Source organism: Leuresthes tenuis, unplaced genomic scaffold, assembly GCF_036924035.1.
Source record: "Leuresthes tenuis unplaced genomic scaffold, fLeuTen1.0.hap1 SCAF_16, whole genome shotgun sequence".
NCBI classification, from domain to species: domain Eukaryota; kingdom Metazoa; phylum Chordata; class Actinopteri; order Atheriniformes; family Atherinopsidae; genus Leuresthes; species Leuresthes tenuis.
Genome location: NW_027325370.1, coordinates 15,855,910 through 15,872,489, shown reverse-complemented (window position 1 = coordinate 15,872,489; position 16,580 = coordinate 15,855,910). Strand labels below are relative to the sequence as shown.

Below are 16,580 nucleotides of genomic sequence, written 5' to 3'. Positions count from 1 at the left end.
AGAAACAGGACATGATGCAGAATTTACAGTCATCTTTATTAAAGCAAAGTCGAACCTATGACTTACAGTAGGCACTGAGTACAAAAGCAGCTCAGTGTGTTTAAATGTGGCAACAGGTTGCCAAGTCCGTTGACAAAATCTGTTGCTTGGTTGGATTCAGCGACCATGTAAACTCCTCTTGAAAAGCAGCAAATAAAGCTAAATCTGTAAGTTTATCGTTTGTTATTGTGTTTGGGTGAGAGGCATCATGTGCAGAAGTGTCAGTGTGTGATTATGAAAACCAACATGAGAGCAGTACGACACCGTTTGCCTAGTAACGCGAGACCGTTGGGAATGTGCCGATTTACCAGGCAGATTAGGTCGCGTTCACCAGACATTCAAAATCAGGCACAGGTGTGTGTGTGCGTCTGCGTGGACTTGTGGGATCGACAGCAAAAGATAATAACCTGAATATGTATTTAATCCCTTCCCTTTGATTTCGCCCAGTTCTTTTGTTTTACGCTGAACTTGTGTACAGCTTATTCAAGACTGGTTTTACAGGTAAGACGGTGCGACAGAACATGGGAAATAAAATGGAAAAAAAAAAAACACCAAACACTTAAAAAGAAAATAGAAACAGAAAAAGAAGGAGAGGGAAGTCAAAAGACAAGAAAAGCGAGTTGCTCAGCAATCCTGAACAACCTACATGTTAAAGTGTTTTTTTAACTGCACGCTGAAAAAGAGATGACAGCCAGCAAATTGCCAGTAGTTTCAGGCACTGCACTAAGTCAAAAACTCAACAGAGCAGGCGCCGACACTTTGCGTGTTGTCACATTTCCAAATGTAGTTACAACACCTTATCTTTTGACTGTACTGCCTGAGTAAGAGTGTCTCAACCATGCTGCACCTTATAAAGGCAACAGTCACTTTCAGTAGAGAAAGATGTGTCATTATCTCAGGGTTTTTGTGAGTTTGAGGGCCCAAAAAAAAAGAAAGAAAGAAAAAGATTCCAATGCATGCAAATCAAGCCCGATGGGGGAAAGTCACATTCAGACAAAACTCAGAGAGGGAAACCAACTGAAGAAAAGAGATGATCAAACAAAAAGATTGTGATAGAGATTAGGAAGAAGAAAAGCTTTGAGCAGAATAGTTGGGATATCTTGACACTGCTGACAGAGTCATATTTCTCCTCTCAACCCTCTTCATCACTCCCTTTGTGAAGTTTGAAAAAAAAAAAAAAAAAAAAATGGCTTGTATTTATCTTATTATGATCTCCACGTGAGCATGTGTGACAAAGGATCCAACCCTCACCCTTCTGAACGCTTATGTAATATATGTGATTTGTTTCTTAGTGTCAGTCCTAATGTAAGTGCGTATACTTTCCACAAATCATTGTATTGTGTGGTCTGTGCGCAGGTACTGGAGTGTGTGGGACTGCCGATCCATATTTACGGCATGTCTTTTGAGCTTTTTGCCAAAGAAAACAGTTCAAGTTTAATCTAAAACAAACAAATGCAGGGTCTGGTTTTTCTTAAGCAACTGGAGGTGCCTTATAATACACAAACATCAAAGCAGAATGACACTGAAAAGGAGATATGGAGCAGGATGTGAAACAATAAATTCAAAAGGAACCACCCTGAAACGATCATTTCTGTTTCCAGGCTGAACAGTGCCGATTTTTTCAGCAGAATCTTCATGAATTCTGTGAGTTTCTGTTTGTAGCCTTCTGGATCTGACACCGAATTGCACAGTTAGACACTGCATATTTCTAATTCCTACTATTTCCTTGTTCTTATTTCCTCAATTCTTTATTTAGCAAACAAAAAATCTTAATTTTTAGCTGAGCTAGCTATTTAAACCTTCCCCAGTGAAGTTGCTGAAATCAGTGGCCCCATTTGTTATGGCAGGAGAATGCTAAAAAACAGGAAAGAAAACTCAAGTGGGATTAGTGGAGGGTTCTTTGCATCTACTATAAAGTAACTGAAAATCATTACACTTGCTTTTAAATCTACAAACATGGGTTCGGGAAATAAATTTTAAAAACTTGACATTAAGATCTCCAAATGAATCTAATTGTGGTGTGAAGCATTTTAGTAGCACACTGCTTTCTCATAAGAACAAACCTGCAAGTGCTAAACAAACTGAAAACAGTCCCGAACCAAACAGTACAGGACATGTGAGCATCTGTATTCATGTGTGTATGCGCAGCAGGAGAAACAGGCTCGATTATGAGTTTGTGGATGTGCTTGTGTGTGTCAGGGTGACAGTAACAGAGGTAGGTTGATGTATGATGCAGCATGGGTCCAGTTTCCAAAGTCCTCTCTGAGTTTCCATAAACATCCAGTACTGCAGTCTGTTATAGGTCAGCAAGCTCTCTCTTTCTCTCTCACACACACACACACACACACACACACACACACACACACACACACACACTGCATCTCTTGAAATGTGTTGCAGTTGTAAAGCAAGTGTAGTAGCAACTGTAGAAGCTCAAGAGAAAAATCACACAATAAGTAAGACGGACAGCTGAGATTTCACTCTTTCGGTCTACTTTCTCTTATCTTCATGTTGGATGGTTCATCATCATCATCATCATCACAGTTTGCTACACTAACAAACAGAAATCGCAGCTGGCAATTTAGGGAGTTTGATGCAACTTGCTTCACCTCCTCCTCACCAGATCTACACTCTTGCAGATGTACACACGTAGAGTAAATAGCAAATAAAGTCAAAGCACATACCCGTGTTTGTCATGTAAATATCCGGCTGTGTGAAAACCCCAGTAGCACTTCTGCCTCAGCCAGCTCACAGCAGGATCTATAATTAGACAGAGAGCTCCACTCCCCTCCAGTCATCTTTTACTGCCGGCCACATCCTCTTTTTCTTTAACTCCTTCTCTTTCTTGTCTTCCGTCCCTGTTTCTTTTTCTGACACTGCTGCTGCTCCTTCTCTGGGGCAAAGTGGCCATGTTGCAGGGTATCTGCAGTCTCCAGGAGAGCTTTGTTGCAATTACATGGTTTTTTAAACCTCTTTTTAAAATGCTGCCTGGGACAGAATTTGCATAATACCAACAGGAAATTGAATCAAAATCAGATACAGCAGGTAGATGACCAAACAAAAACATTAGTAATTAATGAGGTGATAGATAACCGGGCCTCTAATAACCCTCAAGGGTTTGCAAAGCTTTGCTTCTCAAAAAGACTGTTCCACAATAAAAAAACAACAACAAAAAAACAACATTGAATTGATTGCTCTTAAAATTTTTTCTAAGTATCGCTCCTTGACCAATTGGTCGTTCCACTGTGCGATCTATGAGGTCCATCCCATTGATAACAGTGATGGTAACCATGGTAACAGGGGCGGTCCGGTCAGCAGGAAGTTGAGTCTATAAAAACACAACAATGAGAGAACCAGGGTGGCTTCCTGTTTGAGAGCTCAGTTTAGACTCCCATTTCCTCCCCCCTCCTCTCCCTGCTGTTGTTGTGACGCTGCTGCCGCAGTGCCATTGAGCCCTGCCACAATAATATTAATAATTTGGACTTGCACACCAAAGTGTTCTCCGAGTGTCATTGCATACACTCATACATAAAGACTTCCAAATCACTGCTCCCACACTGTCGGTATTATTGAAAAGCAGAGGCCTCGGACACCATTTAACGACTCTGATTAATGACTAACAGTAGCCTGCAGGCAATGCACTAATGTAATGAACACACACACTATAAGAAACATGGAAAACTACTAAGTAATCTATTGACAGCCCAGTTAGGTTGTGTTGAATTTATTCTGAATGCACTAATGTAAGGGACCAAATGGGCTCAGGCAAAGATACGCATTCCTTGTCCTTCATAACATACAATTACAGGAACATGTTGACATTTTGGAAAATCTTCTCATTAAAAAGATCATTAATGTTCCCCAAAATATGATAACAGTAGCAGAAAATCTCAACACAATGATGACTGTTAAGATTAGTTGGAATCACTTCTTAGCTCTTTGTAAATCAAACCATTTCTCATTGTCTATTACTGCATTTAAGCAATCTAGTTTTGTGCCGTGTGTGTTGTACTGTGCCATTTCTATAAGAATCCCCTGTGACTCAAACTGGCAGCAGAAATTAGATTAGACATTTTTCAAAAAATGAATCTACTGTTAAGTGGCTCATTGCCACTATTCCCAATCACATAACAAGTGGTGGAAGCCATATTGAAGGTTTTGCTCCTTGGGGGTCTTGGTGTGTTTATAGCAGCTGAAACAGTGATGTAGGTGCATACTATATAGTGTACAGCTTCTGTATACTACTTTTGATGATCCACTTGACAGGTTTGTCAGTACACGAAACAGCAAATGGAAAGTTTCAGTTGAAAACAAAATGGCTGACTCACCACATACTGGGCAAGACTATGTAGGGAATGAGTAACCTCAAAGTTAAATTTGTTTGGAAAAAACAAAGTTATTCAACTAAACTCATTACTCCCTGGGGAAAAATCTTCCCTGGAAAGACTTATCAAACATTTAGAGTTCAGAGCAGTGATTTTAAAGCTACAGGTGGATACTGAGGAAAAAAACTTTATTTTATAAATGGGGTTAAAGGTTTAGGAAATGAGGGTGTATTCACGAAAAGAATCCACAGAGTTGCTAAATCAGCCTTGTGCAACACAGGATCTCTATGAATAGTCTCATACTGACAGTTAGGATCACAAGGTCCTTACTCCGGGAGCTGTCTGTCTCTTTGTGCTCACTCTGAAAATGCTCCCACAACCAGGAAATGCTTAGCCACATACTTCAGTAACCCTGGAATAATTCTTTTAAATGCCAGATCTGTGAAATTTGTGTGTAATTTAATAAGCTATGTTGTAATGATGGAAAAGCAGAGATCTCTGTTGACAATTGCAGTCAGCTGGGCTCTGAAAAAGCATATTTAAGGTTCAACCTTCAGGCTCAAACTTTGTCATGACACTCCACATGCTTACAGTCTGCTTTTTCTTTATCCATTCTTTCCCTCATCCCCGTGCTTTCACTCATTCCTTCGGCAACTTATCTCCCTCTCATTCTTCTCAATCTCCAATCTTTATCCATCCCTCCTTCATCCTGAGGAATCCACAGCTGTCACTCCCATTCAAAACCTCCCGTCCTCCCATAGCAGCTGGCCAGACCGTGGTCCATGCAAATGTGTGTGTGCACGCACGGATGTGGATCTGCCTGCCTACAACTGTCGCCAAACTATTTCTATATTTACGGTCTTAGCTCTTCTGGCGCACAGTCAACTGCTCGAGTGTAAATGGTGGTGTGTGCGGCTGTCAACAAGTTTAAGCAGTATTACGTGCTTTGTGTCTCTCTGTGTGTATATGTATGTGTGTGTGTGTGTGTGTTACAAGCATAGCTAGAGGAGGACTACCCTCTTAAGTGGAAAATGTTGCACGGTGTTAATTAAGGACACCAGAGGCACTTAAATCATGTCTCTGGATGACACCTGGCACCAGGTCTTCATGCATGCTTCAGAGGAAATGCTTACTTTATGTGCTCATAATGTACAATGAGAAATATTTCCACCTCTTTAAAGTCATCTGCTATGTTTAACACAAGCGCACTTCAGAAAGTCCATAAGTAATTTGTGAGGTGTTATTTTGACAGACATCACAGAATTATTAATAACTTGTGACCCGAGTCAAAAGTTTACACGTGTTGATAATGTGCCCATGTTGTATAATGCGCCACCTATTCTTATACTAGAGCCTCACCAATATGTCACTCAGCCAACGTATCAATAGGCTGAGATTATTGGCTGCTATTGACATTTCACAGATATAATTTGATTCATCTTTATGTTTGTACCAATATTAAAAAAAACTTTACTTTGAAAGAACACAACATAATTCTGTAGTTTGTACAGAAGAGAGACTGCTGTTAACACTGCACTTCAGTACCTGTGACAGAGTAAGCAACAATCGGGCTGGAACACGGCCCAACAACAAGATTCTTAACGCATGGTGCCAAAAAAAGTGGTATACGATAAAAAAATCAATTCAAGTCTTGTGTTAATCGATTTTGGATTTCTCAAATGAAAATTAACTGGAATCAGAAAGGTCTTTTTTTTTTTTAAACCCAGCCCAACTCTAACATACTGCATGTACCCACTGTATCAGGCTGTGAGGTTATGTACAAAGTAAACTTCATGTACTGTATATCGTCTTTACATATGGAATTTCGACAGCAGAATCAGCATCGAGCCCACAAATCTAGTACCAGTAAGGTTCTATAATAAGCAAGTAAAACACCATGGTTAATAGTTCATCGATTAGTTTTCATAAGCACTATGATGCCGATATTTATCCAACATCAGCACAGTATGTCTGAGGAGAATAAACAACAGCTAGCATTCAATAAATATCACCACAAGGCTGCAACATTTCTAATAATCTTAAAAAAGACCAAACAACAGCACTTTGAAGTAAAAGCAAAGATAAGCATGGTGCTTATTTTATTTGGCGGGTGCTGTATTTAATCATTTCTGCTGTCTTAAAGCACATCACCACCAAATTACAGACCACCTTACAGTTGGATCACGCCAGATTAACATCTATTAAAATAAGAAATGTTTATACAACAGATACCTCTTAAAGGTAAATTCAGGGCAGGGGAGTAAAGTGGGAAAGAGCTACCGACTCATACAGCCGTTTACAGAGGCAAAGGCACATCCACGCCCATTTTGAGCTCACCCCTCATTCTTATCTCAACTACATCGATGCAGCTTTGTGATCTGTGCATGTGCAACAAAGTCGGCAAAACCTGGTCAGACATAAACACGAGCAAATACCTGCCACAGTATTCCACAGTAACCACCTTTGTGGTATTTCCTGTTACTAAAGATGTCTTTAAAAAGCACATTTTGCTGTAACAACACGCACACAAAGACAGGTACCAGACTGACTAACAAGGTGAGAACAATACAAGCTTCTCTGTCACAGCTGGAAATGAACACAAAGAGGGGAATGCCGTTTTTTCTGTAGGTTATTGTTTATAAACCCAAATGCCGGACAAAAATAATTCAATCTGATATGGCACCATGTCTAAAAAGTTACAGTAAGTCAAACTTACGATACAAAAACTTGAATTTATGTAAACTGCATGTCAACTGAAAGTCCTTGAGATATTTTGCTCAAAAGAGGAGATGTCAACCTTACGATAGTGCAAGAGGAACATCTTTTGGACACCAAAACTGGATATTGTTGATACCTTTTGTGTCTGGACCAAACCAGCTGAACAACTCTGCAGTCTGCAGAGATACGAAAATCACACCACCTCCCTGGTGGTTTGCCTGAGCTATTAATAAAAGCAAAAGCTGCTATCTTTTCACCATCTGATTTACATTTTACCTCTTTCAGTGACTGATGTCAATACAACTGATGATTCTGGGATTCTGGAGAGGCAATCTTCCTCTTGTATCTGAGGAGGTAAAAAAAAAAAAAAAAAAAAAAAAAGGAGAAATTTAGCACAAAGTTCACAGTTTTTGGAGTGTTAACAGAACAACAGCAAAATACACAAAGATGGAAAAGAGGCGACAATATAATAAAGTCATTTCACATTTGAGGCTGGAGACAAGACTGTCACAACATGAGTCTTAATAAATTTGAGTTGCTTCTAAAATGTACACATTTGTCAATTTCTCCTCTTGAAGGAGATTTATTAATGCCGTGTAGGGTAGCAAAAGAGGAATCAAACGAAGATGTTACATCCTGTTCCACTACATGCCAACAGGTGTTTTAAGATTCCACCAAGTCTGCATACCAACAATACACCCATTTACACGCAGGTCACACACACTTGCGTGCTACATAAACAAATGGGCATCTGTCATTTTTTACTTGACAGTGTTGCAGTTCACCTGAAGTTGGAAAGTTTTGGAACAACTAATTCATTGTGTGACTGGCTCTGCCTGTCACTGAGGAGACACCAGATGTGCTGTCCTGTGTGACACGTAACAGTTGGTAAACTATTTGCTGCAGTTCACATCCTTCCCAGTTTTGCGTCGACATTTTATTAGAAGCTTTTAAATCTCTTTAATGGAAGTAGACCGCTTAAGTTCTACCTATCCAGGTCATCAATAATTGTCATTTCACTGTTTAAAAAGCTAAATTTTTTGTATAGTTTATGTAGAATAAACAAAGGAAGAACAGGGCAGCATGCACAGTCAGAGTCGCCATGACTGAACAGACTTGGAAATATGTGGCATGTCTGACTGACAAGAGATGCGTCGGCTTTAAGCTGACTTTGCAACATCTTAATCATATCAGGAATGTGGAAACTTTTAGGAACGGAGAAGCGCAGTTGAAATGCCCTTTGGCAAATCAGTGCTTCCTCCAGCTGATACAGTGCAGCAGCCGTGCATCCATCAGCGGGTTGCACCAGGCAGATACCAGTGCAGCATGAGAGCCATGAAGAAAATACACCTATACTTGAAATTAGGGTGGTGAATAATTCATTAACAGACTGGCTCCAACGCAGGTGGCAATACAACGCCATTGTGCTGGTTTCCATCTGCCATAAAAAGACACAAGAACTAGCTTTAGCTAGCTGCCACAGTGTGTCGCTACGAGCTCCTCGCATCTAAGGAAATGACAGAAGTGGAGCACAGTCCACCTGCAACTGTAAAAAGCAGCTATAGATGCCATATCATGTTGTAATGATTCATTTTTTTGGCCCCGTTAAGCATTACAGGAGAACTGCCGCTTGGTCAACAAAGTCAATAGATTTATTTTCTCTTTTCTTCCTTTCAGTTTAATTACGCCAAATATCCACACATTTACAAATTAATGTGTTCCTGTGCATCAGAGTCATAAATGATTGTTAGTTTACCAATCTGTGTGCACTTGTTCCATTTCAGCTCAATTTGAAAGTCATCGTTTGAGGTTGGTAAAGGAGTTCGTCTGTAGTCCAGCAAAGAAGACGAGAAACGAGTATAGTGAAGATAAGCTCATTTGAGAGAAAGCGGTCAGACTGTAAGATATCGATCCTAAATGTCTGGAAGACTGGTCATAATAACTTGATCTTGGAACAGTGACAAGAACAATAGAGGTGCTGTCAGCAGCAATAAGAGTTCTCCTGCTGAAAACCAAAAAAAAATCTGATACCATGAGAGCCTCTCTGAAGACCTTCAACCAGAGAATTGGGTTTCACACTCGCATATCTGAAGACTGCAGCCTGGTCTCACACAACACCTCATATCAGCACAGCTTTTCAACAGTACATTATGCCGTGGAGCACGGATGCACAAATAGTGTTGAAATTGCTTACTTGCCAGGGTGACCAGTCCCTCATGGGTGGTAATGACAAAACCACCCCCCTCTGGATAGTGTTAGCAGAAATCCAGCTGTACTGTCAACTTTTTAGATGATGTCAGGCTGTACAAACCAGAATTTCCTATAAGCTGTTGTCTGCCGAACCTAACACTCATTGAATGTGAAACTAAAACGTATAACCTTAAAACATAAAAAAAAACATAACAAAAAAAAAAAAGCACAAAGGAAAACAGACTCCACACTGACACTATTTGCAGATTTATCCAATTCCCATGGTCTCAATTCCCATATTTCTCAGAGATCAAGTTGAAAAACAAACAACCAAGTTTGCTACACTTGACATTAAAGTGAAAAACTTCAATATTACAAAAGTGCACAAAAAAAACCCTACAAAATTCCAGATGTCAAACTTACATTCTTCTTCACATCTGTCCAAGCCTTCCTTTCTTTCCATCACTCGATGTCAAACACTGCCCACCTTTACATCAAACACATTCTCCACATTTCCCCACACAGATATAGCCACTCAACAGCAGCTCACTCAAAGGGACCCCCCCCCTTTATCTTTTCTAAAAAACACGCATTACACACAACGTCACACAGATCTCAATCCACCTTATCATTACAAAAAAAAGGGGAATACACACACAAATCTCTTGCTTAAAACTCTAACAAATGTTCTGCAATAGTGACAGGGGAATTATTTCACATGAACTAAATGATCTTGTAGGTTATCGTGGTGAAAATAGTGAGTCATGACAACAGTGGTGACTGACACACTGATAGCCTGCGGCAGAGAGAGAGAGTGCCTGTGGTGGAGAGATTGGTAGCAACAAAAAAGACCTACAATCAGCAGCAAAGGCTTTTCTGCTGATAAGAACGTCAGGAGATATCCGTTTATCCTCTTCAAGCCTCAGGCTACTCTGCACTTAGGACACAGTTTGGTTTTACTCAGCAAAATGAGACATCTCTAATTCACTTTCACCTTAAAGCATTTTGGTTGTTGAACCGAGCTCATCTCAAAAGGTGTTAATCTCGTCGAATATCAAAACTGAGCATCTTCCACTATTTTAGATTTGCAGGCGAGAGCAGCATAATATGCACGATGTAATGCTGACTGCATGACCTTTTCACATGGAGATTTTTTTTCTTTGGTACGAACACAACATGTTGCAGTGGCCGAGCTCCAGAGCAGCTCAAAGAGAAGCGGCTTTGGTTCCTGTGGCAATTGCAAAACAACTCTGTACGTGTGAAATGGGATTTGTTGACAGGACTCTGACCACACATCTTATCTCATTATGCTCCATGTGGCTCATGTTTCATACATTTTAAAAAAGAGAAAACCGATGACAACAGTAACCCCGAGACTGTGGATTTCTCCGCTTTAAACTTTTTGATTCTTTTCAATTTCAGCTTTTTTTTTTCCTTTTAATTTATATACTTTTCTTGGTAAAAGTTAACATGTTACAGGGAAAAGAGGTTCATGAATATGCACAGTCACACTCAGCAGTCTGCACAGACAACAAAGGAAGAAGACATTAACATTCCTGCACATGCTCTGCACTCTTGTCAGGGATGAACACACACACAAAGACACGCGTAAACAGAGTCAGACGTTGTCATGGACAAACTCAAATCCAGTGTGACACACACACACATGCACAAAGACATAGGTGGTAATACAAAAAGCCTCTTGACATTTGACAACTGTTTGTTTATCATCTTCTTTAGAAAAACGTTGCTCTGATTTTTATGCTGATATGTGAATGGTTTCTTTTTTTGTTTTGTATGAAATTAAAGTGAGCTGGTTGAATAAATAAAGCACCTCAGAAGTCTGCTTGGACCCTGTCAAGAGCAGTTTTCCTCATTTTGCACATCAAACAAGGAGTTGCAGATTGCATACCTATGCCAAGTGTGAATAAAAAAAAAAATCCAGATAATGGAACAGATAACATTAAAGAATTTGCAGAATAAAATAAAACGAGAAACACATTGATAGAATGCCGATTCTTTCCGTTTGATCTTCAAGGATTTGACCTTCATGTTATACGAGCGCTCAAATTCTGACGAGCGACTTGTCAACTGTCCCGCTCACAGTTGAGAAGCCAAATGCAAAGCTATCGCCACCTCTTCTGTAAAACTGAATTTCACCGCGGATGACGTTCAAGGAACAGATGGCCGAGGCTCGGTGAATGACACGGCACTCTGTTGACTTGTGGACATGAAATTGCTCTCCAATGACTGAGCAGACGGACCTCAACGCATAAACCCTTAGAGTGATCGTTAACTGCGAAGAGGCCGAAAGAGCACTGCTGCAGAAAATACATCTGATGGCGAAATATCAGGCAAATCATAAGTTATGCGAGAGTAAAATCTCCAGCAGGAAGAATTTTGAACTGGTTATCCCTGTAAGAAAATACTCTTCTCTAGATGCGTTAATTTCCTTCGTTTAGGACCATAAACGCTGACATTTCGCAATTGTGTTTTTTTTCTTCCTATTGGTTGCTATGGCGTTTTGTGCAACACTTTAACTTATTTTGAGTCACACTATAGAAAAAGCTTTACATACTTTTTAAGATTTAAGATTCCTTTTTCATGCTACCGATTTTCTTTTTAATTTTTGAAATTCTTAACTCCTACTATTAGGTCATTCTTATATAAAGGTGTTTAGTGCACAACCAACCAAGCATTTGTCATTGCTAAGTCGGGTTCTGCCCCACCTGAGTAATACTTAAAACAAACAGGCAGTTATATAACATCTTTTCAGGACTTTTCAGAACAATGAACAGGTTAGATGACAGTAATAGTTACTCATCACCATGAGATATTAAACCACAGCATTACTAACTCTGTCAGTTACCTGCTTTGTTGGGTCTCTTCTAAACCGGCAGCACAAGTTATTTGGTACTATTCTTAGAATATTCCAGTTTCCTTTAATTTGCCTGAAACATTTGGCAGATATGTAAAACACGAGCCAAATATAGAAAATAAGTTAAATACAAGTAAAAACACAAAGCAGAAACTACACGCTTAGAAATGACTGCATACGTATAATTTTGCGTTCACTGAATAGATTCCATCCACTTTATGTTATCATTGGCACGTCTAATACTGCATACTCTGCAACCTCCTCACCTTTGGTGCCGTGTGTCCTCTTCAAAGCATGCACGCATATCTCAGATCTCTTAAAATGTCTTCAAGTAACCTTTGTACACACAACATGCTCACAAAACACCCCAACAAGCACACACATCAAGTCAAACAGGCCCAACACAGACTCAAATTAAATAAACATGCATTGTGTCGCTCTCCTCCCCCACAGCACGGAGTTGTTGAAATTAGCCTGAAGCTGTAAACGTCACTCGAGACGATTCATCACACACACACACACACACATTCACAGTCACATGTAAAGTCGGGAGTCTGGCCAGATGAGAGGAGATCCTATTACATCTGAGCCCACAACAAGCTATCTGATCCGAGGTCAGTGTCAGTCACCTCACTGATCTGAAGAGAATGCGAGCCAAATCATGACTCTGCGCTGAGCTTTAAGTCGGAGGACATCAAAATACAATGAGAGGTCCGCTTTGGAGAACCCGTGATTAAGGCCAGCCTGATGTACGTGGCCCACACCGGTCTCTACACTATCAGGAGTCAGACTGTTGTTGCATCTGTGTACAAGATGACGCTTGTTCCTGATATGGAGCTAAATAAATATCTAATCTAATTTCATTCAAACAAACATTTCTTCTTTTCTCCTCATTAAGGAGCTTCACTTATTAGGCCACAGTCAATGAGGTTAGTCTAAAGAAGGAAAGAAACCAAAGAGTTGAAGTGAATAATCAGTTGTTTCAGTATTGATTTCACAGGATTGTGAGTCTTGAGCCAATGGTGTGTTCTTAAAAAAAAAAAAAAAAAAAGTCAATTAGTTTTAACAGAAGCCAACGGCAAAATGTCAGTCACTTGAGGCCAAAGAATGCCTTTTTATATCCAAGGCTTCTGGTCTGGAGCAGCGGGTGGCACGGAGGTGAAAATTGAAGGTTTTTCCCCACCAAATGCCACAAGAATAAATCCTAAGAAAAATAATTCAGTCAGCTTCAGTAAATCTCAACAGGATTAAGCACGCCTAGGTGTATGTGCTTGTGTGTCTGAAGGACAGACAAAAAGAAAGAGGGAGACGTCCTGAGGGGCACACAGACTCCGGCAGGAGGCCAATAACAGACCAGTTGCCCAGCTGACCACAGCACGAAGCATTTAGCTCAAAGGTTAATACAACATAAATTGATTTGACACGCAAATAAAACATTACGAACGGTGTTACTTCAGGACACGGCACATACACTTAAAGTCTCTCACTCCAGTTCACGCCACAATACTGCGAATATGCGCAGCCTGAGAAACAGAAAAATACACACACAATTAAAAGAAACGAAAAGGAGACGACGGCACACACTAGCACACACATGTAGAGCCTTGTGGGGCCCCTTTGAGAGTATTATATAACATTACCCCTGACATATCAAGTGATTTCATGCACCTAGAGGCAGGACAATTGAGCCATTTGTTCAACAGGGCAAAAATAGCCGCCTCCTTCAATGCCATCTACTATTACTAACATTACTAGCAGAACTGAGGCACAGCTTGTCTGTTCACTGCAGCTTGGCTTTAATGGGCCCCGCAGTTAAATATCACCACAATATATTTGCAGCCATGAATGCGGTTGTTAATCAGTACAAATAAGTCTATCACTTTTGGGGACAGCTGCTGGGATTTAATAACTTCATCCTGTTTGGGAATAAAAACACCTCGCACACAGGAAATTTAAGAGCCACAATTGACAGTTGATCAGACATTCAAACCAGAAATGCAGTTCTTGTGTGCTGTTAAGTGATTAGCTACGCACACTACGAAGATTAAACCTGTTGATTTAATGTTAAACTTTAGTCAGATTACTTGGTAAAGTTGAGTAAAGAATGAGAAAAATTAAAAGCAACGACAACAAGACTGATTTTTTTTTTCCTCTGGTTTTCCAAGTTCTTTCTTAATCCTGTACAGTATGGTCATTAAACTGAGCAGGGTTTTGAAACAGTTTTTTTTGTTTGAATAATGACAAAACAAATAAAAAAAGAATCAACAAATGACTCTGTAATATGGGTATTCAATCACATTATCATCACTAACTAAAATCATTCTTGATTGTACAAATTCTTACTCTTTCCGTTGCTTCCTTTATAATTTGACGTCTGTAAATAACTCTTCCTCCAACAGCTCTACAAAACAGCAGGAACAACCACGATCAGCTGACCCAAGTATTTGGATACCACAACCAGGAAGAGGATATGCGAACTCCACTGCAGCTATTACAATCGTTCCCATTGTTATCTGTCCCCAAAGTTTTCCCAGAGTCTGTTCTGAGAACTGTTGAGGACAGAAGTAAGGACATTCAAATGTTTAGAGAGAAAAAAAAATAATAAATTAACAGGGAAAGAGAGTGTGAAGGGCAGGGAAATGCTCTGGCGGGGGCTCTTGAACATTTGAAAGGTCCACACCAAAGGGACTAATTTTCTACCTCAGAAAACATCGCTCCTAAACTGCCTGAAACTGCCTTGTTTCTGGTCCAGGCTGAGGACGGGCTAATAGACAATATCATTGATAATGACCCACAGGTATCAGCATGGTGTGCCAGAAAGCAGGGTAAAGGAATACAAGACAGCCACAGTAAAAAGATTTCTCCATCACTGTACCTAAATGCAGGGAGGCTTATGGTAAGTTATGACTTAAATTCAGCAGTGTGTCTGTTAACAGTATATCTGTAACTTCAGCTGAGGTTGCAGAAATGACTTTAGAGGTTACCATATGTTAATTTTAAGGTATGTTAATTAGCCATGTGCTCGGTCCTGGTGTGCTTTATGTCCGTGGAAGTTAATGCCTATTTGCAGTCAGGCAAAGTCTTCATCTGAAAGCAACTTGCAATTGCAGTTATGTATTATGTTCACTGGGGTTCTTTGTATGGCTATCAACCTGCTACGAACCCTCCCAATGTCATTGTCCTTCTCAGTGTTTCCCTGCAGCGAATGCGATATGCCAATCCATCAGTCGCTGGTACAGACTAATCATCTCTGCACAGTTACATGATACTAGAAAAACACGACTTATTGTGTTAGTCTGACCAAAATCGGACTTTTAGAATGCATGTAAACATGTCAGTCCAGCCGAACTCTCACCACAGTGAGCTTTTCAAACCCAGACTAACAAACCCAAATAATGCACTTGGCGACTGAATGATTCCTGCTTATGTATTCTTAACACAAATGACTCTAGGGGCTCCAAAATTCCAAAAAAACGTTTCATCTTTTTTGTAAAAACAGTAAAGGATATGTTTATATCAATACAGCCAAAACCTATAAAGCTACTCTCGTTCACATATTTTTGTGTTTCTTTTGTCAGACGGCTAAACACGTAAAAGACTGACTTAATAGTAGCCAACTCGCAGTCCCTCAAAGTATTTCCAGACTGTCGCTCTAAGAAAATCCTGATTTTATAGCCACAGCGTCATCTGACGAAATCACCATTTAAGTAGCAGAACGATAACATCTGTGTAGTGAATTCACCTGCACTTACATTAACGATGGTCTCCTACAGATGAAGTTAGAAGCAGTGCATGTCACACAGTTTACAGCGTTGAGGCTTTGCACGTTAATGCCATTCTCCTGCCTGTATGTACACTGGTAAAAGGATGGTTTGTCCAATCACATGGTCTGGTTGAGCCATATCTGTGATTGAGCCAGAGCTGTTCTGAGTGCCTAGTTTGGCACGCTTAAAGCAAGAGCTGAGCCTTGCACCCTGGGTCTCTCTGTTGTGGGCCCTTAAAGATAAAGGAGTGAAAACAGCATTTCAAACAGGAGCTGCTAAGAAGTGCTGCTGCAATGTACAGCATGAAAAAAATTAATTGCTAAAGCATGTAAAACTATGGATATACTTTTACCTAATATAAGTCTTCCTCTCCGTTTGATAGGAGTAAAAATCGTGCAGTAACAAGCCTACCTAAACAAAATAAAAACACTGATTCTTGTCACTCACAATGAAGGAAATGACTATGAGATGTTTAAAAAAAAAAAAAAAAAAGGAGTGGACATAGCAGACACAGCTGTGAGCCACCAGGGTACCTATGGCCACAGAATGAATCATAAAACATAAAATAAGCATAAAATGTGTCTGTCCATAGAACTGTCATGTGTGTCTTTGTGTGTGAACGGCGCTCTTCCAGAAGGCTAAAACGTTAGATGTAAAAGTGAAGGA

The 16,580-nt window shown here is 40.0% G+C and overlaps 1 protein-coding gene across 5 annotated transcripts in view; it reads right to left on the bottom strand.

The window, feature by feature from the left end:
• Window positions 1–16,580, bottom strand: part of LOC140271456 (histone deacetylase 7-like) — a 167,780-nt gene that overhangs the window by 134,024 nt on the left and 17,176 nt on the right. For 3 of the 5 annotated variants that reach the window (XR_011907848.1, XM_072366683.1, XM_072366684.1), the window contains exon 1: window positions 2,724–2,789. The exons of 1 other annotated variant lie outside the window; for it this stretch is intronic. Coding sequence is in view for 2 of the 4 variants with exons in the window: in XM_072366683.1 (XP_072222784.1) it covers window positions 2,724–2,736 (13 nt within the window). In the remaining 2 variants the exon portion in view is untranslated. Of the gene's footprint in view, window positions 1–2,723; window positions 2,790–7,358; window positions 7,429–16,580 lie in introns of those variants that run through there. One more of the 5 variants, XM_072366685.1, reaches the window with a different exon arrangement.